Source organism: Aplidium turbinatum, chromosome 13 (genome assembly GCF_918807975.1).
Source record: "Aplidium turbinatum chromosome 13, kaAplTurb1.1, whole genome shotgun sequence".
Lineage (NCBI taxonomy): Eukaryota > Metazoa > Chordata > Ascidiacea > Aplousobranchia > Polyclinidae > Aplidium > Aplidium turbinatum.
The window spans coordinates 15,018,618-15,044,203 of record NC_137484.1 but is presented as its reverse complement, the minus strand read 5'-3'; the positions used below and the strand labels follow the sequence as shown (position 1 = coordinate 15,044,203).

The 25,586-nt window shown below is 38.2% G+C and overlaps 1 protein-coding gene across 2 annotated transcripts in view; it reads right to left on the bottom strand.

Annotated features, from left to right (window-relative positions):
* Positions 1 to 3,189: 3,189 nt before the first annotated feature.
* LOC145782297 (uncharacterized) overlaps positions 3,190 to 25,586 on the bottom strand; it is a 39,361-nt gene continuing 16,964 nt past the window's right edge. For both annotated transcript variants that reach the window (XM_082594085.1, XM_082594084.1), the window contains exons 3-17: positions 23,109 to 23,214; positions 16,203 to 16,328; positions 15,889 to 15,965; positions 14,819 to 14,902; positions 14,269 to 14,418; positions 13,679 to 13,887; positions 12,592 to 12,616; positions 11,731 to 11,859; positions 10,988 to 11,193; positions 10,573 to 10,663; positions 10,127 to 10,231; positions 9,586 to 9,696; positions 8,772 to 8,869; positions 8,131 to 8,308; positions 3,190 to 5,231 (exon numbers count right to left, since the gene is read on the bottom strand). In XM_082594085.1, the coding sequence (XP_082450211.1) occupies positions 5,007 to 5,231; positions 8,131 to 8,308; positions 8,772 to 8,869; positions 9,586 to 9,696; positions 10,127 to 10,231; positions 10,573 to 10,663; positions 10,988 to 11,193; positions 11,731 to 11,859; positions 12,592 to 12,616; positions 13,679 to 13,887; positions 14,269 to 14,418; positions 14,819 to 14,902; positions 15,889 to 15,965; positions 16,203 to 16,328; positions 23,109 to 23,196 (1,902 nt within the window). In that variant the 5' untranslated portion in view covers positions 23,197 to 23,214 and the 3' untranslated portion in view covers positions 3,190 to 5,006. The remainder of the gene's footprint in view (positions 5,232 to 8,130; positions 8,309 to 8,771; positions 8,870 to 9,585; positions 9,697 to 10,126; positions 10,232 to 10,572; positions 10,664 to 10,987; positions 11,194 to 11,730; positions 11,860 to 12,591; positions 12,617 to 13,678; positions 13,888 to 14,268; positions 14,419 to 14,818; positions 14,903 to 15,888; positions 15,966 to 16,202; positions 16,329 to 23,108; positions 23,215 to 25,586) is intronic.

Below are 25,586 nucleotides of genomic sequence, written 5' to 3'. Positions count from 1 at the left end.
CTTCGGAAAAATATTCAAATTTTGTTTATCCGCCAATTTGAGAAAAAAAAATGGTGGATTTTCAAAAAAGGCGGATAACATTTTTTCACCAAAAGATTTTCACGGGGATTTTTTTTTGGTCAATGTACATAATCAACAGAAACAATGTGCAAAGTTTCAGCTTTACACCAATTAAGTCAAGGTTCGGCCCTTTTTTTCGCTTCAACGACTGGACTATTAGTAAGCCTGAGCGACATGAGGTTTGGTAAGAATTCACTGGCTCAGTTCTGTAGTTTAATGTTTGAAAAGTGTCACTAGATTATAAAGATAGCATAGCCTACTAAATAGCCACGTAAATAGCAGGACCGTAACTCCGTTAGTCGGGGGGCCCGTGCAAACATTTAGCCTAATGGTCTATCTATAGGCTCTTCACTTTTCTGCAACCTACACTTTTCCGGTGAAGACACGTGCAACGCTTATTTGATTGTTTTACTGTTTCTCCGTTCCTCGTACATGACACGTGCTTCCGTATGATAAGCGGAGTTTTTATGACCTCAAATTTGCTGCGATAAATAAATGTCTCAAGTCCTAAACATGTTGTAGCCTATGCCTACCGTACTCGATGAATTTAAAGTGTGCTAGAAGTCGTTGGGCGGAATTTTTGTGATAAAATAGGAAGCATTGTTGGCAATAAGTACGATCCATGCTTACTGATTTGTAGTTTTAGACATGATTGTGGGGTAGCCTACATAATAAGCTACCTATAATTTATTGCAAACGATTCGAACAACCGTTTTAGAGAGGATCTTTAAAGTGCCTCTGACAGGAAAATAAATTCGCTAAATTTACCTAAGATACCAAAAAGATGACACTAACAAACTTCCCTGACCAGCAAATCGTAAAAAATATCAACAGGCTACTAAGTTACACGCTTGCAAACTTTCGTTGACATCGGCGAATCTGGCACTCATTCAATTGCGAAAATAAAAACGGCAACACCGCTGTGACGTCACAGTAAGCGGGAAGGATACATTCTTTCTCTGTGATGACTTGGTAAAGTATGGTACGGCTACTGCAAAACGTGAATGTGTGGGGCTCTGTTGGTCTAAAGCATGTGCAAATTAAGAATCACCGAAATGAAAAAGTGAACTTATTATTACTATCAGGTTTCGATCAAATAGGTTGAGTTTACTTTTATCAAACAGCATCTCAATTCAATTAAAATTGCAGTTTCATAGGGCTACAATTTTCATATTTTTTTTTTGTCCTAATCTGGCTATAGGCCTACCGGTAGCCATTTGCAGTGTAACAACAGTATCTCACAAACAGCACCTTTAATTTATAGTTGAGGCAATGCCTACAAATTGCTGTTTATGTGACATTGTCAGTGACAAAGACCGTGTGCTTTCTTTTTCCACTTTCCCACAAAACAAGGTTCTGAGAAGAAAATGATCAAAGTTTTCTTCAAGTGTTCGAAAGTGGGATGGGCCATACAAAACTAGTCGTATATGTTCACTTCACTGAAGATGATTTTGTTAATACGGTACCACTAAAGTAAAAATGCCTACAGGCATGTGTTGGAGTGTAGGCTATACTACAAGGTGATACTCTCGGAAGCAACAATCGGATTGTGATGCCGTCATGCATTGTTTGGCGAATCCGAAACAATTTTCCAGATCCAGATGGCCGTTACACAGGATTTCAATGGCCAACTGAAGGCACATTATGAGAGAAAGAGAACATTTATTTATTTTTGAATAGTGATGATGAATTAAATATGAATGATGATTCGTAGGCTACGATTTCTTCATTTTTCACTTCAAGTATATTTTAGGTTTTGTAGGAACGTATCCAGTACAGTTTTATTAAACTGCAAAAAACAATAAATCTTCGAAAAAAGCAACCGCTTGTACCAACTCCGACCAAACTGTGATCCACCAATTACATCTAGGAAGCGTTTGTTTCATCCGTTGCTAACGACGTCCACTTAGGATGACGTAATACCACCAAAGTCGTCCCAGAGCAGTGAAATATGGAGTTTCGCCTGTGGTGGCGCTGCGGAGCAGTCGTTTGATTAAATTACGCCCTAACCAGTCGAGCTACGAGGTTAAGATTAAAAAGTTCGCTAAGTGTAATTCTGCGCTAGGAAATGCTTTAAAAAGTTACTATACTTGGATCCAACCTGTCAGGGGCACTTTAAGGAACGATCCTTTAGGTTGTTTGGGATCTGCTGCAATGACACAATTCACTGTTGCTAAACCAACGAAAGATCCAGAGAGAGGGGAGCAATAAAGCGGAAAGAAACTTTATTCATGTTGTTTGCAAGGTCGGATTAGTGTAGTTTATCATTGTGTTTTGTTGAAATCGCTTCCCTAAGGAGACTTGCTTGATCCCTCCTGTGCTAAACTACTTCTTTGCTTTAAAGTTTTGAAAAAATCCATCACGAACTCAATCGCTGGAAGTTTCTGACTGCTTCAGCTATTTTCCTTTCTTTCAGGTACCGGTAGTAGGCTACTGGGGCAGATAAGTTACCTGAAAAACGTCTGCCATTCTTGACCTACATTTCTTTGATAAATGAAAGCCAAATCATAGTAAACTTATAGCTGAAACTTTTTTTCGGGAGGTGTTTTCATTCACTTGTTGGCCTCGTTTTAAAACTGATTAAACAATTTTTGTTGTTAAGTGGGAAGGGTTATAGCAAAATAAACTTAGTAGGCTATAACCAAATTTTCAGCTCATAAACGATCTAAGTTTATGTTTAATTGCATACGTTTGACAAACAAACATGGTTTCAAAAATACATTTCTGAAGCCGTTCTTCAAACTAAATGTTTTATAACTGAAACTAGTTCAAACTACTTATCCTTTTTGCTCAATAAACGAGACCCACAACGCTTATTAGAAACCTCGATCCGTAGTTTCCGACAAGTTTTTACAAAAATGGAAATAAATTATGCTGCAAAAATCTTTCCATCCGATCAGTTTATGTGCGGACGACGCAGCAAAATTAGTTGAAGGTAGTGTGCCTGATATACGAGGTTAACTTTAAGTAACTGCTTTATGCTTTCCTATCGTCTGTCTGAAAGCGTAGTAGAGAATAGGAGAATAAAATTCTATCTTTATCAGCCTTTTTTCTATGTGTAGGCTACCATTTTACCAGGACTGCTTTTTAATAACGTGGGTGTCAATATTTCAACAGCAACTTATGATGTAAGTTAATTACGCCGCGGTTTTGTATATTTCGAATTTAAAATGGACACTGCAACACAATGAAGATTACGGGAAACACAAACGGTCACAGAATTTCAAAAAACAGATAAATACCTCTAAAACTTATAAAAATGATATATTTTTTCAAACTAGGTACAGCATTTTTGATAATACGTTTAAGGTTAAGCGTTTACGCATCAGAGGTTTCGGCTATTCACACATTGAAAATAAAAAGTCATTATTTTGACAAAAAATAAACAACTTTTGTTTACCATTGCTATACAAGGTTAAGACTTCAGAGGGATAGGAAAAACTTTGAAGCTAAATAAACGACCTTTATTAATCACTAGAGATGGATGCTGATGCAGTGACACACAAGCAATCAGGTAGAAACCGAGACGGAAAATCAGTCGCTTTTCACATTGATTCAACGTCTGCAGACGTTGTAAATGTAAAAAACGACTGATGTGCTGTCTGGGAAGTAGCTACGCAAACCATCGTCGGCAAAACGATAACTCATGCAAAGCGATAGGCATCATTGTTTTTTCATATATATATTAATGAGAAATATTTGTATCTTTGGCACAGTAGAAAGTATAGAATTATATTGCTATTAAGATTATCAATGACAGAGCTATTGGTTCGATCTAAGCCTGGATAGTGGATACGTCTGGTGACATCAAATCAATGACAAAAGACAGATTTTGCTGGTTGGGACTTATGTTTAGGATCACACGCAAGAAAAGAATTTCTTAAACTCTGAGCGGATGGCCGAATGAAATAAGTTACAACATCTATTTAAAAATAGTTTATTAACAAAAAAATTCTTCTATTGTAACAAATTCTTTTTTTAAACCATTTACCTTACCGAAGCGATATGTTATCTATAACGCAATCACCTGACTTCAGTTTTGCTTTTTTGATAAACAAGCTGATGCAAATCTTCACGCACAAAGTTTCAGAATTTTATACAAACTTTTAAAGCATTAACATAATAAGCGTAAGAAATAGTATGGTGAACCTGCTGGGGAAAATTCAAACAGGCTTCTTTGGTTTAGTAATTGAGATAAAACATGGAAAAAAGGAGTTATGCTTAGATTGGAGTAGAACCGAATGATAAATTTCACCTGAAATAAAAGACCAACTAAAAACCTGAATAAAAATCAATTAAAGATAGAAGGAAAAGAACATTGTTTCATGATTAACGACACAAAATTCCTTGCGCTTTGCTTGCACAAACTAACCCGCTATCGCTCGCATGCAGTTAAAACGCTTATTTGCAACATATATAAACATAAACTATCTTGTTTGCTACTTATAACCGAGGATACAGAGTTGGTTAGTTTTTGCAAAAAGTTCAGTCAAGTTTTCAAGTCTTTGCAAATTTGAGTTGTTAATTTTGGTTCTGTGTTAGTTTTTCATTTTCAGTTGGCGGCTACTTCAATGGTGATTTTCTATTTCTTGTCAGCAAAATGCTATGCTCTCCTGGTCAACATTGAAAGTTGAAGGTAACTGCAAACAGCACCCTCGTCAACATTGGCAGCAATTTCACTGTGGTAGAATCCAAAATGTATTTTACTCTTTTCCAAATCTTCGATTAATTTTCGGAGCTGAATCTAGGAAATTTCATCAGTTCAGTCCAATATTAGCAGTTGGGTGCAAAAGACTACGATATTTGTAAATGACTTGAAGTTCATAACCTTGCTTTTAACTAATAGCATCAGGTTTTCAGTAAATGTCCAAGTAGCCTACTTCTGTTGAAAAGGCTGCGTTAAAATCCAACGTGCAAAACTTCAGAAAAGAAATCCGTTTTTTCATTCACAAGTTGGCGACACTTTGATAAGGCGTTCTCTGGACCGTCTGCAGATCAATTCCTTTGTTGGCCTCCACATGCAGATACCTGCAAGCCGAACCAAAATGGCAGCCACGGTTCCTCCAATAGAAACACTCCCGTTTGTTCTTATACGCAGTTCGCGCTGCGGCTTGGTTAAACGCTCGATCCGGATAGCGGATCACCAACAAAACGTCAGAAATTTCAACGGTCTGCAATGAACAATAATTAATTGACAATCACGTTGTCTTCTGCATGCTGTGTGAATTCGTCAGAAACAAGTGAAAACATGCAATGGCAATAATTATTTTATCCAATGTTCTCAAGATGGGCGTTAACATAGCGTTCTAAGGTATCTATTAAGAAAGTGGTTATCGTCTTGTGGCCTGTGAACAGTTTTAATGGTGTCGGCAAATGCATTGATTTTAGCAAAAAGCGCTATGTTGAAGCCCTAACATTCATATCTTTAAGTGTAGTTTGCACAGTTTTCACTCAGAGTCACCTTTCACAAGTTCAAAAGTTCTCAACGTATATAATCCTTGAAAATGTTCGGCGATTACAAAAAAGGTTAGAAACCACAGTGCTAAAAATCCATCTATGTTTGACTTGGAGAATATTTATCTTCAAACAGAAAATGCATCTTTTGAAGCCTTGGTAATGAACTTGCAATTGCTTAGAACCACTGTCGCAATCACGAAGGATAACAATTTTTAAAGTTCCTTTTGCAGTCAACTGCTGCTGTGTGTAAACTGGTACAATGGTACATACACTAGGTGTTGTTAAGCGGAAAAAGTGCGTCTGTGAAATGCGCTGTTGAGCCACACACGCCGAGGATCGAACCACGGTTGCTTGATGTTGTCGTTTCTTTGTTGAAAGAGCACCAGATACACTAACCCAGGGGTTCTTAACCGGGGGTAAATTTACCCCCTGGGGGTAAATTTCACCTACAGAGGGGGTAAATTTACTGAATCAAATTAAAGTAAACTTCATTTTTTTGGTTATTAAAAAACTGGTAGTGTTGCACTCGATTTTGATTCAAAATTTATGCTTAGGCTAATGTAAGTTTTCGTCTTTTTCTTTTATCTCCACACAAGTAGACTACCAGTTTCATTTCAGCAGCTTATGTGTGCTACATTTTTGGAAAAAATGGATACTGGCAAACTGGAAAAAAATTGATAATTTCTTTCAACAAAATAATGTATCCTTGAATAATGTGGGTTCACTTTGCACAGACGGTGCCCCATCTATGCTCGGTGCTAAGTCTGGCTTCACAACTGTGGTGAAAGAACGCGCACCGAACATCATTTCTACTCACTGTGCCCTTCATCGACATGTACTGGCAAGTAAAACCGTCCAGAATATTTGAAAGCAGCAGTATTGAAGCATGTGGTTGAATGTGTGAATTTTATCTGGGCACATGCTCTTAATCATCGTCTTTTCAAAGTGGTTTGTAATCAGATGGGGTCAGAACACTCTGTTCTTTATCACACCGCAGTTCGGTGGCTCTCTATAGGGGTCTTGTTTTGTCTCAAGTTTTCGAACTATATGGTGAAATCGAAGTTTTTCTTTGAGAACGCAAATCCCGTTGAGTAAGCACTTTGGCGACAACAAATTTCTTGGTGTATTGGCTTACTTGACAGGCATTTTTTCAAGTTTGAACCAGCTCAATATGCAAATGCAAGGAAAAAGTGTTACCATTATAGATGTACATGATAAAGTTCAGGGCTTTCAGACAAAATTAGATCTGTGGAGTAGAAGAGTTCAAAAAGGAATTTACACAAATTCTCCAACATTTGATGATTAAAAAGTCAGTAGAAGTCGCAACGAGATTTCTGACCTCGAAGTCGAAATATGCCAGCACCTTCCCGCCTTAAAAAAGAACTTTAGTTTGACGGTTACTTCGAAGGTGAAAGTTTTAACAGTAGGCTACTGCTCCTTGGATAACTCATCCCTTCGAAGCCAAGTTAGAAAGTATTGCTGACGATGATCTTTGCAAAGATGAATTGATTGATCTTCAATGTTCAACAACGCTTTGTTTCAAATTCTTATCGTGCAATGGGGACTTTTCCAAGTTTTGGTGAGGATTAGTTGAAGAGTTTCCTACGCTGACTAATCGTGCATTTGAAGTTATTAGACCTTTTCCAACTACTTATCTGTGTGAAGCAGGGTTCTCTTCATTGTTAACTATTAAAACAAAACATCGATCTCGCTTTGTTCCCAAAGACGACATGCGAGTAGCTCTTTCAACGACTGTTCCAAGAATCTCCAAAAGTGTTCGTGGAAAGCAAACACAAAAGTCATTCGAGTAGACATTATTTTTCACAGGACCCCGTCAAGATAAATCCAGACAAAAAAAGATGTTTTGCATTTCTTCGCATGGTTGACTGGACACGATGACATCACAAGGGGCCACCAAAACGGTGGGGGGTAAATTTTACTTTTTTTATTCGGCAAGGGGTAAACGAGACAAAAAAGGTTAAGAACCCCTGCACTAACCGACTGCACTATCGGTGGAGACAAGTGAAATGAGCAGGGTTGTGGAGTCGGGAGAAAAATATACGAATACGACTCCGACTCCTCGGTTTATAACAGGCCGACTCCGAATCCGGCTTCAGTGTTGCTAGATTTTAGAGGGTTGTCAAATTTTTCTGAAATTTTATCCTTTTTCATTTAGAAAAAAATTAAGTTTATTAAATTTGTAATCAAAGTTGAAACGGCGACTTTCACAAAACTGACAAGAACCAACACTTCTATTTTTTTCGTAAAGGTTCGGAGCGCAATACAGAGAATAAGAAACAATATTTTGAAAAAGTGCATTGCAAACAAAAATTTTATAGTTTATCATTTTTTATGAAACCGGAGTCGGCCGTTTTTTTTTAACGACTCTGACTCTGGACACGCCAAAACCCCACCAACTCCCACCCCACAGCCCTGGAAATGAGTGAATTCAACAATTACCTTTCTTTCATCAGAACGAAGACAATAACGAATCTACTACATTTGCTTACGAAGACATTGGAGTTGAGACATAAACCTGATATGAGGCGTTGTGTAGGCGCAAACGTAAATTGACATTACGTAAAAACAGATAAAATGTGTTCAATCACTTACATCTCCAGCCAGTAGAGCTATCTTTGCTGCTTCCGTTGTAGCAAAATTGACAAACGCACAGCGTCTGACATACATCGCAGTAACGCTATTAATCTGACCGAATTGACTGAAATAATCATCAAGAGCTTTTTCTGTAACGCACGGCGTAAGATTTCCAACCCACAAGGAATTGTAGTCTCTGAAGATAGAAATGACTTTCAGAGCTAGTCTAGCACACAACAACGTTGCACAAAAGGTGTACCCAGACAGCAAAATTCGTCATTTTTACATCAATTCAACGTTTACAAGCGTCGAATCAACACAAATATGACGGGTTTTGCTGTGTGGGTAATTATAATGCCAATGGTGAGCATTAGAATTTAGTGGGAGTAAGAACAAAGTATTGACCGGAAAATGTAGACAAAGAACTTTTGACAACGTCCTGCGGATAAATATTAGCGGCCAATGCTAGAAAAGTAAATAGGTCTGATAAAAAATACAAACTTTAACCATTCAAAAATTCAAATGTTGGTATTTTAGTTACATAAGTATTAAGCATGCTTTAAAAGGCAATTTTTTACTGCATACACCCTCATGAACATCTAACGTGGTAGTTATAAATCATAACATGAGACTGTCAATCATTTCACCACAGGCCTCACATTTCTGAAAACGTGTCATCTTTTCCAGGAGACGATTGTTTCTTTATTAATTCTTTTTCCAAAAGTTTCGTATCTTCTTCATCGGAAACATAAACATCCTGAAACAAAACCATGCTTAACAGCTTATATACCAAGGCAAGTATATCAAACAAGGATCACAAGCACACACAGAAGACACAAAGTCAGGCCTGAACTGTATTCATTGCCTTAACCGGCCAGTAAGTCCTTTTTATATTGGTTCAAAGTGTGCATACGTCCACTTGAACGCGGAGCCGAGAGACCGCAAGAGGAGCTACGGACGCCACGTAAAAGAAAAACATATTTTAACGATTCGAAATGCCATCACATTTTTAAACATACAAATAGAGAATATAAACCTTGTGATGATCTCACAAAGGGTGAAACAGGCTGTTAAGGTTACTTCGACTCTAGTGATTTCATTTTCTTATATAAAATATAGCCTGATTTGCTTAAATTATAGCCTTATAAAAATAGCCTTATTTGCAAGCAGTGGTGGATGTATGATCAGGTCAATAATAACAAAACAAGGAAATTATTGCTGGCCGAGTAAAAAACGAATATCCTTCCGTGTTGACAATTGAAAACTACTAACACATATCAGCGACAGAAGAAGCGAGCTCCGCTCGTTGCAAACGACAATAGCTCCACCCTACAAAGAAATGCCGGACCCTGGGACCTCAATATATCGATGCGTACGACGTCCAATAATGAAGCCTTTAATTCACTTTCAACTGGAATTTATTACGAAACAAGGACAATTTTTTTTACAAAACTAACATTGTACGGTCGGTACCTTTAATTCTGTTTGCGCCAGCACCCCTGACAATAACTCATCGAGAGCAAGTTGAATTGTTTGTTGCTTTCGTAACGCCACTTCGCACAATTCTTCAGAGAAACCCATATCCTGAAAGATAAAGAGTTGGTTGAAAAACGTCACTACGCAGACAGCAAATCAACTGTGTTTTTTTACGTTGAGTTAACGTCTGCAGACGTTGATTCCATGTAAAAATGGGTGATTTGCTGTCTGGGTACTGAACAAAAAATGCCATTTTTGAAGCAGTTTGATGATTGATTTAATTCCTGCAAAGAGTAACGCTAAATTAAACATAAAGCAACAAGCACATAATTAACACATCAACCGTTTGTTACATGGATTAAACGTCTGTAGAGTAGACGTTAAATCAATGTAAAAAAACGTTTAATTCGCAGGCTGGGTACACTTTAGCGCAAAAATACAATGGCTTTGTGAACCACGAGTTGCTTACATCTTACGTAACTAACAAAAGTTGCCGTCATGGCGTCATTTTAACAACTTTGAACGTTGCGAACCTTACCATAAGGTGCTTCATCTGAACATAGTGCAGTTCTTGCTCGGCGTCAAAACAATTTTTATCAAGCTTCAGCACTTCTTCAAACGCACTTTCAGCTTCTACGTATCGCTGCAAACAACACAAGCCAGGTATTCAAACAATACGCTAAAGTGATGCAACGTAGAATCGACGTAAATAAAAGTTTTGGCAAAAGAAAAACAAACAAACAACGTTGAAGTCGACTGTCGTTGTGTAGGCCCAAAGAGCAAATCATGAATTAATCCTTTTTTATATTCTGTAGACGTTGACGTCTGTAGACATTGAATCAATGTAAAAAAGGACTGATTTGCGAGATGGAACATTGCAAATTTTCAACAAATCTGATTAGCTGCACTGTGAAACGTCAACAAAGATGAATAATAATAATGATCTCGGATGAACTAGGCTGTGAGAAAACATCTCATACGCACCTTTAAACCGGCCAGTGCTCTTCCCTTGCGAAAGTAACCTTTGGCCCAAACGGATGACAAATTTATAGCTGTGTTGGCGTCTTCTAAAGCCCTGCACAAAGAATTCAAACATTTAAACTTTTGCTTGGTTACAGTTTGGAATAAAATGATTGAAAACCTATGTCAACAAAATACGCCTTCTCTCATGCTGCTTGGACTTGAGAACTGATTTAGGGTAATTTTGTTTCGCTAAATTTGAATTTAAGCCCGGATTTCTTCTATAACATCAGGTTTTTGAAATAAGACAAAATATTGTTATATTTAGTAACATGTAAATTGTAAGACTACGTAAGTTATCAGGTTATTTTTAATACAAAGTGTAAACAAACAATCAGCAGTGGCTGTGATGACAAAGATCAAATACAGCATAACTTACCATTCGTATTGTTCTAATCTGTCGTAACAAAATGAACGATTCCCGAAATATCGGCAATCGGAATTCAAAAGACCTATTGCTTTTGTAAATAGTTTCACTGCCTCAACATATTCTCCTCGTCCAGCCAACTGATTGCCTTGTACTGCCAATTGACGAGACACCGTTATGATGTCTGGAGTCTTGGTCAGTTCAGAGGTTACTGTTACCTGCAAGTAAAGAGATTTTATTATATTGGCTGGTTGGTGATCACACACAAAAAGTACTTGCACTGTGATTGCTTGTACTGAATTGCAATTGTGCTATTAAGTAAGTCACAGCAATGAATATGGAACAGCAGACTATAACATGCCCAAACAACAAACCAGTCGTTTTTACATTGATTCTTCCAAAAAAAATTAAATGGCCCAAATGAAACCAAACTTTTAAAGCCAGAGTTGGACTCATGAAATGAACCATATAAGAACTCATCGTTAGCGTTTTATTGCGAAGACCATCATCCTCGAAGACGAGGGATAGCCCTTATCATGGCACACCAACACAGCAAATCAGTCGAATTTAACGTTGATTCTTGATGATTTAACTTCAACGCCTGTTGTGAAATCAATGTAAAAAAACGACTGATGTGCTGTTCAAGTGGGTAGACCCAGTCAATGAACCAGTCCGTTTTTACATTGATTCAACGTGCTCATACTTTTTGACAGACATTATGACTAATTTGCTGGCCGAAGACTGACAGCCCTTACAGAATGACTATTCGACGAAGAAGATTCATTATTTTGATGCGTCGTAGTTTTAAGCGGAGACTTGGCTTTCGTTTTAGAATTTTTTATCGCTTTGGAGAAGAAGGCACTTTGCTCATCCCAGCCTGGTTCCTGTAAAAAAATGAAGAGTTTTTAAAACTTTAGTGGAAACTACTGTGCACCAGATATCTCCGCTAGCAAAAGTTGTCCTATTGGTGTCGCCAGACGTTGAAACAACGTAAAAAAGATACTTCTCTAAGTTGACACGAACGTATTTCTCCAGATAGAAAATCAGTCGTTTTTTACATTGATTTAACGTCTGCAGACGTTGAATCAATGTAAAGGACGTCTGATTTTGGTCAATATTCTTTTCTTCAAAACACGTTACGTTCATGCGATGTGAAATTAACTATCACGAGGTGTCGCAGAAGAGCGTACTATGTTTTTAAACGAAATGCCTGGTGAGGAATCTCATTCAATTTATTCCTTCCTTGCATTTAGAAAGCAACCTGAAAGCAACTGAAGCTTCGTAGCTTTGTGAATGAAGGGACGGAAGCCTCTGCAATACAATTTAGCAAGCCAAGCATTGACTTAGTGATGGCTATAGCAGCTGATATTTGAACTGCGCATACAATCGCTTCTGCTAAAAGATAATTAAAGCAAATAAACCGAGATGGAAATGAACATTACCATGATGGTTTGTTGACTTTAAGCCGAAAGCTAACTGCCGTTTTCTTGAAACGAGTAAACATCAGCTGACAAGAGGTCTTTTATTTTTTAACACCAGCATCACAAAGTCTGGGTACACAATGTTAAAAGATAAGATAGATTAATACTTAATAGTAACCGTGAACGTCTACTCACATCCGAGTCATCATCCTTTCCTGATCTAAAAAAAAAGGAGTTTTTATTAACACGATTGCATGAAAGACAACACCGGCACCCCAGACGGGAAAACAACCGCCTTTTACTTTTATTCAATCAATGTAAAAATCGGTTGCTTTGCTGTCTGAGACTGAACGTTCCCCTGCTAGCAAAACATGTCTATTTGACGTTGATTCAAAGACAGATTTTGATCACTAAGTTGAAGTCGCAAGCACTTTTTGAGCATTTGAAATCAACCATAATGACGTTGAAAATGCGCGGAAGGTCGGGAAACGCTAACTCAGTTGGTTAGCGCGTGACTTCTGGAACAGAGAAGCTTGAAGATCAAGCGGCGCTGGTTCGACTCTCTGGGTGTGCGCTTGAGCAACGCACGTTAAGGACTGCTCTCCATTCAGCGGCTTCTAATGGATGGAATAATTCCCCGGCAATAAGACTTCAACAATCGGAAACTTCACTCTGTCAATCTCGGTGACCAGGCCTGCGTCAGTGATTCAAAGCCTCTGCATTCTACAAGTATGCGTAACTGCTAGGATTAAGCTCTGCAAGAAGCTTTCCCAGTCCGAGGATAAAGATTCAATCAATCAATCAAACGCAAATCCCTTCATTTCAACGTCAGAAGCCTAACCACATTGCGCAGCAATTTTTAGTTGTACTTTCAAAACCTTGTAAGCAACGTGATATGGCATTGTTGGAATCCATTCAGACGCTTGTTATGGATACCACACAAAGCAAAGGGGTTTCGCTTACAGGTCACGTGACCGTGTTGTCACAAACGACAACAACCATTCAAGTTGCGCAATACAGAACAATACACCCCAACAATTGTGTCTCTAAACTTGAAGTTATAGCACATCTTAGTGTTGGCACATCTTAGTGTTTGATTGCGTAATTTTTTAAGAAATCTATGACGATTTTATGTTACTGGTGTCTTCAAACTTTTTAAAAGTGCTCAAAGCGAGCTTGTCAATGGTTTTCAAGCTGATAGACTGCATGATCGAATGTTAACTGGTTGCATTCTTAAACATGCACTAAAGTAAAAACAAAATAAGCTTAATCAACCGCTTACTCATTATATCCAGGCTGTGGTGCTTTAGTTGTTGAATGTGCGATTTTCTTTTTCGACTTCTGTTTAATATTTCCATTCTTTAGAGCTTGAACGATATTACGTTCCCCCTGAGTGCCACCCCCGTTGGTTTCACTGTGCATGGTTTTCAAAGACTTTCCTTTAGTTATTTTATTATTTTCTTCGATCAATTTCTTTGCATTTGCAGATTTCTAAAAAAAAAGTGTAAAGAATACAACATTTCCGGCTGGAATTACATTTTGAACAATGCAATTTCTCATGTAAATTGTAAAAGAAGCTAATTTCTTCATTGCAAATCAGACTACCAATACCATACATTAAATACCTGATACAAAATATTCAAATATATGGATAAGCAAATGATAACTAGACAAAGCAGTTAACGCAAGGAGAAAACTTCATAAATTATATCGTCTACACACCATACATCCTTGCAGCATCCATTTGAGAAAGAGAATGACATTTGATTGATGAAATGTCAGAATTAAAGTTTTATTCTCTTAGCAATTTGAAACATAGACACAGGAAAACGATGAATGACTTTGAAATTAAAAAACATGTAATCTAACAACCTTTCCAGTTTGAGAATTTTCCGAATCTAACAGCAATTGAGTTTTCAAAAGCTCTTCCTGGTGGTTGGACGACTTGACCGAATCTGCTTCATTTGAATTATTATCGCTTTCGTATATATCCTTTGCTTGTTTCTTTTTCTCTCTTTGGCGCTGAAAATAAAGGCAATGTGATTGTCGGACTTACTGCGGATACGATCATCTCCCAGACGTTGAATCATTACAAATATGACGGATTTTGCTGGCTGGAAAGTGAAACCTTTTTGCATTGGTATGTAAAAATACTCATATTTGAATAGCACTGATCTTCACGAATTCCAATAAAAAATGAACGTATTTGAGGGTTTGGTAGGTGCTCAAACGGTGCAAAATTTTCACATTGCTTTGCATCTACAACTAGGCAAAAGACGTTGGCGTTTATAGCTTGTCCGAAACACACTGCAGACAACACTACCTTAGACAGTTGTCCCAGCACTCACGATATTTTCTTTTTAATGAGTTATCACAAAGTCTAATCGTCGTTAAAAAACCGCTGTGACCTGCCTCAACCTACCAGTCGTTTCTCTCTTTTCTTTTGGGCTTTTCTTTTAGCTTTATCTTCTTCGTTAATCAATTCTTCGGCATTTTTATTCGCCTTCTGAAAAATAGTAACAGATTGAACGCACTCAGCAGGAACTGATGTTTGCATTCTTGTACAATCCAGACAGCAAAACCCGTCATTTTTACATTAATTCAACGTCAGCAGATGTTAAATCAATGTAAAAATGACGAATTTTGTTGTTTGGGTAAGGACAATTGAGAAGAAAAGTTGAGTGAACTCGAATCGTATTTACTTTGGAGTAGCAGGAAATTGCATAACTTCCTAACTAAAATGAAGGACTAACAAGCATAAACTCTACACAAAATTACTAGGCCTACCCACTTTTTTCCTTTCATTTTTTTAAAAATTGTCAAATGATGTTATAAAAGTGAAGTGATTATCTCACCAGCTTTAATTGCAAAGTTACACATACTTTATACGGCACAAAATAAACAGGCCTACCATTGAACTAGAACTGAAAGTAAAAATGAGAGGAAAAGCATGACATTCTATCAAAGATAACACCGATTTTAGAAAAAAAAACTGTGGATGTTCCTGTTTTGAAACTATTAAATCACGTATGATTGATGTTAAGCAACATAAACGATCGTCTACTATGAGTTGCAGCAAAATGCAGGTTAAAATAAGTAGCTATTCATTTCCAAAATGACGAAATGAGAAACATCCGTATAATTTTTAAGACTCTATCTTTCAAAAAGAACACCAATAACAAACATTCTATATTTTTTTTACATTACTATCAGAGGCAAAATGGAAATCATGACTGCAAGACGTATATCAGTCATTGCTGTTTTCTTGCTACTTTTCATTCAAAACACAACACGGTTGTTAAGGCAAAGCTGTTATTACACAATAAAACCTACAGGCTATGCAAACAAACGTACGAAGAAATGCAAACATTTTCTGGCTTAGCCTAAGCCATTAAAGTGACGACACTCTATGCCAGAAGTAAGTAAAGTCAGTTTGATTTGTTTTGCACTGTAAGTGGTACACGCATGAATCCAAGTAGCTGCAACGCTTACTGCTTGCATTTCTTTAAATTCCTTGTGATTAATTTCGACAACTTTTGCTTCATCATCCCATTTGCTACCGTAAGTCACTGAAAACAAAGTATACGAGTATCAAGTAACAAAGTATACAACTTTCAGTTGAAAAGCATCAGTTCAATGCAAAGTCAACATTAAATTACATATCTGTAAGAAGTTATTTTTCTCAAAAAGTATTGCAAAGCAAAAATACAGACACAATACGGTACCGGTATGTTGTATGTTAATTTTGTGGTCAGATATGAAAAGTAAGTGTTATGACACCAGCATGAAGAAAAAAAATGCATTACATTTATTATTATAACTGCCAGATCTTTTGTAACTTGAATCATCAAAAAATTCCTCTTCGTAGTCAGACTGGCCGGTGAGGGGGTTGTACATAAAATACATATATCCATTATCTGTTTTCACACGAACTGAAAAAGAAAAGAAAATGTATGAATAACCGTACTACATGACACAAAGCTGAAGAGAAGTACCCAATCTATTCCTGCTCTGCAATTTAAACCAAAAAAAAAAATTAAAACAAATTACAGCATCCACAGAGCGATCCACGACATTATGACGTGGCTCAAACACCGCAAATTTGAATGACACGAGACTTAGTTATTTCTTGTGTCAGTTGTCGAGGTTGCGCAGTGCTATGATATGGAATTCCGCATTAATCTCCGTTTCAACTTAATGCTTTTGTAAGAGTTGGAGATTTGATTTTGCTTTTACCAATGTACGACATATTTTTAAACAGCACAACCTCAACCAGCAATGTACGCGACAACATACATTACTTTGTAAAACTTTCAACATTAAAGCATGTGTAATTGTGTAAGTCAAGGGATGTGTAACTGTAATAGGGTGTACGGTTTTTTACAACCTATAGTGAAACCATTGTTTTTTGTCGGGAAATAAGTAGTTATGACCACATGTGAAATTTTTTTCTCAACTCCATGGTTTCGAGGTCCCAACTGCCACTTTTCTACATTTAAACAAACCTTATCTACAGTGTGTAACAAAAAAATAAACGCATCTCTTGATTTTCATTAACTGATATATTTTTTTGCTTCAGCTTCAAAGGAACCAAACCCAATATGTTAACAAGTGCAACAATAACTTCTGTCCATTTTTTATTATTACAAGGACATGAGTACTGAGCACACAAAAAGGTAGATACATTTTTGGTACACACTGTATGAAACCATCAACACTACTACAATGTCCAATGTACTCCTTTGATGCTTGTCTACACCAACATTTTGAAATATCAGTCAGAAAACAAACATTTTAAACACTACCATAACACAAAAAGCACATAATCACATCAAAAACGAACAACAAGATTGAAATTTATTGCAGCAACATTCAGGGCTGTGGAGCCAAGCATTTTTTCTGGAGCTGGAGCCTTTTTTTAAATGTCTGTGGAGTCGGAGCTACAAAAATTTTATCTGCTCCAGCTTCAGGGTTGGGTAGCCTAATCTTGATTAGCTTAAAATCAAGTAGTAATACATACTGATAAACTGATGACATGAAGCTGCAAAATTACTACTTTAGTGTGCTTGCCCCTTTAAACAGAATTTTATATACAGGGTGTCTCACAAAACTTTTAACCCGTATAACCTTGCATAACTTTGTCAATTTTAATGCTTTTTTCATTCTTTTTCAGATTTAACTAAATTAGCCCATAACAAATTTAGATCTGCAAGGATGAAGTACACCAAAGAAGAGAAAATTTTCTGTGTGACTTTGTATTTGGAGTCAAAATCGTACAAAAAAGTGCAGTCAAAATTCAGGCAAAAGTATGACTTCAACAAATTTCCATCAAAACCACTCGTTTTTTATTGGGTCAAAAAGTTTCAAGCTACTGGATCACTTCACAACAACCAGACAATGCCTACAACACCAAAAAATGGGAGAAAAAAGACAGCTAGGACTCCAGAGAACATTGCTGCAGTTAGGGACTCTGTTGGGAGAAGTCCAAAGAAATCGATCCGTAAACGGGCCCAAATGCTTGGTCTGACCCGGTCCTCTGTACAGAGGATTCTGGAGGAAGATTTGAAACTCTATCCATACAGGATCCAGATAAAGCATAAACTTACTGATGCAGACAAGGCTAAGCGAGTTATCATGTGCCAGTGGTTCATGGACATCGTCCAAGAGGACCCTGACTTCCTTGACAACCTCTGGTTCTCTGACGAGGCTCATTTCACCCTGTATGGGTATGTCAACAGTAAAAACAATGTGTTCTGGGGCACCTCTCCTCCTGCTGAAGTGCTACAGAGGCCCCTGCACTCAGTCAGATGCACTGCCTGGGTTGCAATTTCAAAACATGGCATCATTGGCCCAATCTGGTTCGAAGATGAAAATGAGAACGCAGTCACCGTCAACAAGGAGCGTTACCTTGTGGTCCTCCAGCAGTTCTGGACCGCTCTGGGGCGTAGAAACAGAGCCAGAGAAAGAAGCCCGTTCCTAAGAGCAGAGCAATGGTTCCAGCAAGATGGTGCCACCCCCCACACTGCTAATGTCACCCTGGCGTGGTTGGATGAGAAGTTCCCAGACCGCCTAATCAGCCACCGCAGAGACCCTGAGTGGTCCCCCATTCCCCAGACCTCAACCCCCGACTTCTATCCGTGGGGCTATCCACTGGCGCCGACTTACGAGGTTACGGGGTGGCCACGCCACCCCGTAACCGCTGTGGCGGGGTGGCAGCCACCCCATTTAGGTTACATTCAGGGAGTCGAACCGTTTGATTTTTCCGGTTCGGGTCCGGTTCTGGTTCAAAGATTGTTTCAAAATTTGGTTCAGTTCCGGTTCAGGTTCGAAGAAACTTAAAACCGGTTTTATAAGTTCCGGTTCGGGTCCGATAAAATTAGGCCTAGGCCTACTATTGCCCAACTACTAACTAGCCCAATTGAGCGTGAAAGCCGCAAGGTTGGCAACACTGATCTCAACACTGCTTTGCTCAATTAACTTGCCTTTGTTGCACTTGTAAGTTACAATCAAACTATATTGTCTATGATGTCACAGAACAGAAGTTGTTTACCTCAAAAAATTCCTCTCCAAAGCATCGATGATAGTGGATCGTGTGTTACAGAATAGGCTATATTCATCCGTACAATGTGGCCTCCAAGATAACAACATGCTACGTACAACTTCACTTACCACAATGCGAACAATGACGTAATGCTGGAGTGAACCGCTTTTTTCAACCGGTTCGGGTTCGGTTAGGGTTTAAGCTAACTCAAATTTTCGGTTCAGTTCCGGTTAAGGTTCAGACAAAATCGCACCAAAACCGGTTTACAAAAATCCGGTTCGGGTTCGGTTCGACTCCCTGGTTACATTACTTACTGCAAATAAATGTAATTTGAACGGACGTTTAAATCTTTTTTTGATCATTGGTTTTCGCTTCAAGTCAACGTAAAGCAAGAGGTGAACCAATACAGTATTGCGAAGAAAATGATTGTTTTTGTCACAAGCATGATACTCGCGTAACATCAAGCAGGCTACGTGAAGATTACGCAACACGTGGCTACGAGTTCTTTCCTTGTTGTTGTTGCGATCGTTTTATTTGTTACTTGTCATAAGTCACTGTTACATTTGTTAGGCTTACAATGGGATTTATTAATCAATAAAATGCGATCTTTCCTTTGCCTCCCTCAAAAATCTTTTTTGAAAATTTTTAAACTGCTCATAATATCGCTATAAATTATGCCAGCTATAAAATACTTAGAAATAAAATTATCTCGATGATTGATAGCTCCACCCCCTAAATGAATATCAATTTTCAAATTTCATTAAAAAAATGCAATTTTTGAAACTTTTTGAGTTTTATTTAAAAAGTGCACTTAGTAAAGTAGCAGTTTTAACGTTCTGCAAATTTACACGTTTACATGATTCTATTCGAGGAAAGCTACACCCCCTGCCAATTTCCAATGTAATAAAAGCAACCTTTTTCAATTACTCAACATTTTGCATTTTGAATTATTTTCCGATTTCAATTGGAGTGTACTGTCATCTACTTCATGCTTTAATTTCTACTTTGTTATCTACTTCATGCAGTAATATTGCGTCACCGTGTCAATGCGTGACAAACTGTGAGGCGGGAATTTATTGGTCTGACATAGGAGTTGCTTGTTACATCATCATCATCATAATCCATCGTCGGTTTGTTCCCCACTAGTGGGGGTGGCCGATTGTTTCCGCGCAGCAATTGTTTTTATCCCTTTCATACATCATAGAAAAAATTACGAAACGTCGTCCAGTAAAAGTTTTCGCCGACAGTCCAGTTTTATTCAACTTAAAGATGCCACTGAAAAAGCGTTCAAAATTGCAGCCCTCCATTGAGTCATTTTTTGTTGCGTCTACCGTCTAGTCAGGATTTCAGCCAGCATGAAAGTGACCAAACGCCTGAACGAAACGAAAGTGTGCCACTGCCAAAAGGCCGTTAGCATTATCAGGGAGGTGAAAGAACCGAGCACGAGCAGGATAATCGCTGTTGAAGGGAGGAGCTATCAAACATCGTGGGAGAGCGACTTCCCGTGGCTAGAATACGATACATGCAAAGATAGAGCATTCTGTCCGATTTGCAACTATGTCGCAACTGCTTGATCTATTTGCAAGCAATGAAACAATTTCATTAATGCTTCCAAACGTGGTCTGCATTGTGAAAATATACTTATCGTTGCCTTCCACCACCTGCGAGGCGATCGTTTAGTGCACTCAGGAGCCTAAAAACCTACTTGCGATCTACCATGACGCAACAGCGATTGAACCACGTCCTAATTGTAAATGTTTATCAAGCTGAAGCTTCACGGTTACAACTTGACCAGTTGATTAACAGTTGGATTGACAGAGCTGCTGTTCGCAAAAATACTTTTGCCAAATGTTAAGTGTCAGAGCAGCAACGTGACAATAAAATTCACGACACACCTCCTGTGCTTTGTTTTAAAGTTGCTTTGTAAATTATCGAGCTACAAATCAGGTGTGAAAAGACAATTGCATCTACGAAACACGCTTAGTAAAAATCAAACAAAAACATGCAGTTTGAAAGTTTTTAGGTTGCCATATTGTGCTATCCGCCACCCCGTGCAAAAATAAAAGTCGGCGCCTATGGGGCTATCTGAAGGACAATGTGTACCAGGATAATCCTCAGACCATCCCTGAACTAAAACAAGCCATCACCCAAAAGATCAGGGCCATCCCAAAGGAAGAATGTGTTCGGGTCATTGACAACTTCGCTCGCCATGCTCAAATATGCCTCCAGCGCAACGGTGGCCATCTGGAGCATGTTTTATGAACTGCTGTATTACTACTGTGGATGTAGTATTACATTGTAGGCATGTTGTTTTTCAGAATTGTTAACATCTCAGCTTTCCATTTCAGTTTAGTTTTTGTAACTATGTTGATTGGTTCATGAAATAAAGCTATTTGAATGGGTTACTAAACCGTTGTGTCCTACTGTGGTAAATGCCATAAACAATAAACATACTTAATGGAGCCGGCGCTGGAGCAATTTTTTAAAAATTTGCAGCTCCCGAGCTATTGCATGAATGCTTAATGGCTGAATGCTTGATGGCTTAAAATGTTTGTTTTCCGACTGATATTTCAAAATTTTGGTGTAGACAAGCATCAAAGGAGTACATTGGACATTGTAGTAGTGTTGATGGTTTCATACAGTGTGTACTAAAAATGCATCTACCTTTTTGTGTGCTCAGTACTCATGTCCTTGTAATAATAAAAAATGGACAGAAGTTATTGTTGCACTTGCTAACATATTGGGTTTGGTGCCTTTGAAGCTGAAGCAAAAAAAATATCAGTTAATGAAAATCAAGAGATGCGTTTATTTTTTTGTTACACACTTGTTTAAATGTAGAAAAGTGGCAGTTGGGACCTCGAAACCATGGAGTTGAGAAAAAATATTTCACATAAGGTCATAACTACTTATTTCCCGGCAAAAAAAAATTGGTTTTGTTGAAAAATTTGAAAAAAAGTTTAGAAACCGTACACCCTAATGTGTAAGTCATAGCTTGTAAAACCCGGAATGGCCCGATTCGGTGAGTCTGATTCGGTGAGTTCCCTATTCGGTGAGAGCCTTTTTCGGTGAGAGCCCTATTCGGTGAGTTGTTTTTTTAAATTATTGCGCGCCGTAGCCTAATTATCATTGCCGTTATAGGGGTTAGGGGATAGGGGTTAGGGAGTTTGGGGGTTTTTGGGGGTTTGGGTTTTTGGGGGGTTTGGGTTTTTGGGGGTTTGGGTTTTTGGGGTTTTGGGGTTTTTGGGGTTTTGTGGTTTTTTGGGGGTTTGGGTTTTTAGGGGGTTTGGGTTTTTGGGGTTTTGTGGTTTTTGGGGTTTTGTGTTTTTGGGGGGTTGGGTTTTTGGGGGTTTGGGTTTTTGGGGGTTTTGGGGTTTTTGGGGTTTTGGGTTTTTGGGGGTTTTGGGATTTTTGGGTTTTGGTTTTTTTGGGGGGTTTTGGGTTTTTTTGGGGGTTTTGGGGTTTTTTGGGGGTTTGGGTTTTTGGGGTTTTGGTTTTTGGGTTTGAGGTTAGGGGGTTTCGGGTTAGGGGTTTTAATTAGGCTACGGTACCCGATAATTTAAAAAAAAAAATTCAAAAAAATCACCGAATAGGGCTCTCACCGAAAAAGGCTCTCACCGAATCAGACTCACCGAATAGTAGCAGACCCGTAAAACCAGCCTTTGTACGTGATTTTCCCTACGGAGTCTAGCAGGGGTAATGCCTGATAGTACAGGCAGAAAATCAGTGTGAGTTGGAAGCAGGCAACCGGCGATTATTGTAGTTGCTGAAGTCCTTTCTAACACTGGATTGGCACTTATTTCCAAATTTGGTAGTAAAATACAGGGTTGTGGAGTTGGGTTCTCGCCCCACGGTTCTAGCACAATCGGTAAGAGTTGATTTATGTTAATTTTTAAATGATGAATCCACGTCTTAGCTTCAACGTTTTCCACCAAATCGAGTCCTTGATAATTTTTAACTTTACATTATAACACATTCTGTATTGTATAGTACCGTACAATGAATAGCACAGCATGTAGTCAACCTTGAATTTCTTACACACACATCCTATTCTAATGATTAATAATTTAATAGAGGAGTTGGAGTTGTGTATTTTTTAGATGACTCCACAGCCTTAGTAATATATTATATATACCGTACTTAACTACTCATACCATTCAATGCAATAACTTACATCGAAAAATTGAAGAGAACTGTTCCATTAAATTGGATAATTCAACCCGATCATCATTTGGTCTCTGCTGCAAGCGCTTGTATGCCATACTTATTTCTCTAAATCGCTGTAAAGAATGAATAAGGAATGTGTAAACGTAAAAAGAAAATTTTCTATACCATATTGCAGTTGAACAGCAGAAAAACATTTGCACATGCATGATGCATGCAAAATTTTTCAAGTATCGATTTTATAAACATAGGTTTGCAGAAAATTTTCATCACAGATGAAAAGTCAAAGAAAATTCTATTGAAATTGTGGGTGATCTGCATTCTGCAATACTGTATGGTGGCAACATATAGGTAGGTAATAGGTATCAAGAAAGTAAACTAGCAATCATGAGAAAATCAATGGTCAAAATTAACGAAAAGTGAAGGCAATGCATGAGTAAATACAAGAAGGGAGAAAAGATGAGGGAGACCGTGGACCAAGCAAATGAAATAAGATAGTATGGCAGGCCCTTAAGCTATGGACAAGTGATAAGAAAATTTTGTCAGAAAGGTAGTGTACTTAAAAGTGGTTAAAAAGAGGTAACACATTATGTCCAAAGTGAATGGAGAAATAACAAGAAAGAATGAGAATTCATATGCTACCATGCTCATTAGGGTGTTTCATAATTTCCCAACTTCATAATCACAACTTGGCTCACCTAAATTCATACGTGGAATGGTATTACCAACTTCCATGCAAAATTTTAGCATCCTACAGCCTCATCTTCCACTCCCCCAGGTCAATATTCTAAAACTATCCTGCAGGGACCCCTAACGAAGGGCAAAAATGGGGTTTGTAAGCATTAAAAAATTTCTTACATGTCAATTTACCCACTTTTATGCATATGTATTGGTTCTAAAACACTAATATGATATAGGTAGTAGGCTACTGAATACCCCTTTAAACAAATTTCCACCAAAAAACTTGGATTTTTTTCCTAAAATTTGTCTAAATTTTGCTGTTTTTTAACAAAAATTTGCCAAAAAATTATGAAAATGGCACAAAAATCAAAAATGTTGTACATGTAAGTAAAATTAACAACAAGAATGCATGCACGATCAGTTGATGGAAGAAAAATTGTTTAAATCTTGCAGATTGATCATGCTTTTGATACGTTTGTCTGCATTTTCATCATGTTTGATTTGTCCTTTCTCTATAACATTCTTTATTTGTCCAACATATCTTTCGCAACTTCGATTACTGTTCATGGTGACATTCCAGAACACTTTGTCTGGAGCATTCTCTGTCAAGCATGGTGCTGTGGCAGCATCAGCTGTTACAAAACTAGAGAGTTTGTACCTTTTTGACCATAACATCTTCTTTCTATGCTCTCCATCATAACATGTTCTTATCCCCTTAATCAGGGGCAGGCAACATACGGCCCGCGGGCCGGAGCTGGCCCGCAACGGAATTTTTAGCGGCCCGCAGACAGGTTCCGGTCTTTACATGATAATGTGGCCAGCAGCGACACTCTGCTGCAATACCCCACTGCTTGCTTATTACGTCAAATAATAATGACTGTTAGCTATTCTTTAGTTCTTTGTTTTCAGTTTTTAGTCAAGTGACAACCATGTTATGTTCCGTCATAAACGGGCCCTTCTTTACTTTTTCTTTGTCTCTTGTAAGAATCTTTTTCAGCTTCAAGCCGGAAAATAAATCTAAGTGAAATTTGGCTGGTTAGTGTAATAATTAAATAGGGAACGTATACAAATAAGAGTGAATGTTGGTTATTCTCTGGTTGTTGGTTTGTCCAGGTAAATTAATACCTGATTAATGTAGAGATTCATGAATCCGGCCCGCCAAGTACTGCATTTTCCCATATCAGGCCCGCCGACTGGAGAAGTCGCCCGCCTCTGCTCTTAATCAATGCTGGTGTAATCGAATTTCTGTCAGAATATGCACATAATGAGACATTTTCAGGCCCAAGCCAGGATATAAACCATGAGGAATATAAATTTTACACGTTTACAGTTTACACCCCTGCTTGGCTGAAGACTTACTGCAATCCAGCAACAGCAGATGGTCCACAACTGATGCTGGATATTCGGGATTACTTGTTGGATGCATAGCAGCTATGTACAAGTTTTCTGGGTCTGCTACTATTCGGTGAATCCGATTCGGTGAGTCCGATTCGGTGAGTCTGATTCGGTGAGTTCCTAACCTCTAACCCCTAACCCCAACCCCAAACCCCTAACCCTAAAACGGCAATGATAATTAGGCTACGGTACCCGATAATTTAAAAAAAAAATTGAAAAAATCCCCTGTTAAGGGATCGGACTCACCGAATCGGACTCACCGAATCAGACTCACCGAATCGGACTCACCGAAACGGGCCATTCCGAAGTTTTCTAGTGCAGCCATAAAGCAGTTACAGAAAATTTATATTCCTCATGGTTTATATCCTGGCTTGGGCCTGAAAATGTCTCATTATGTGCATATTCTGACAGA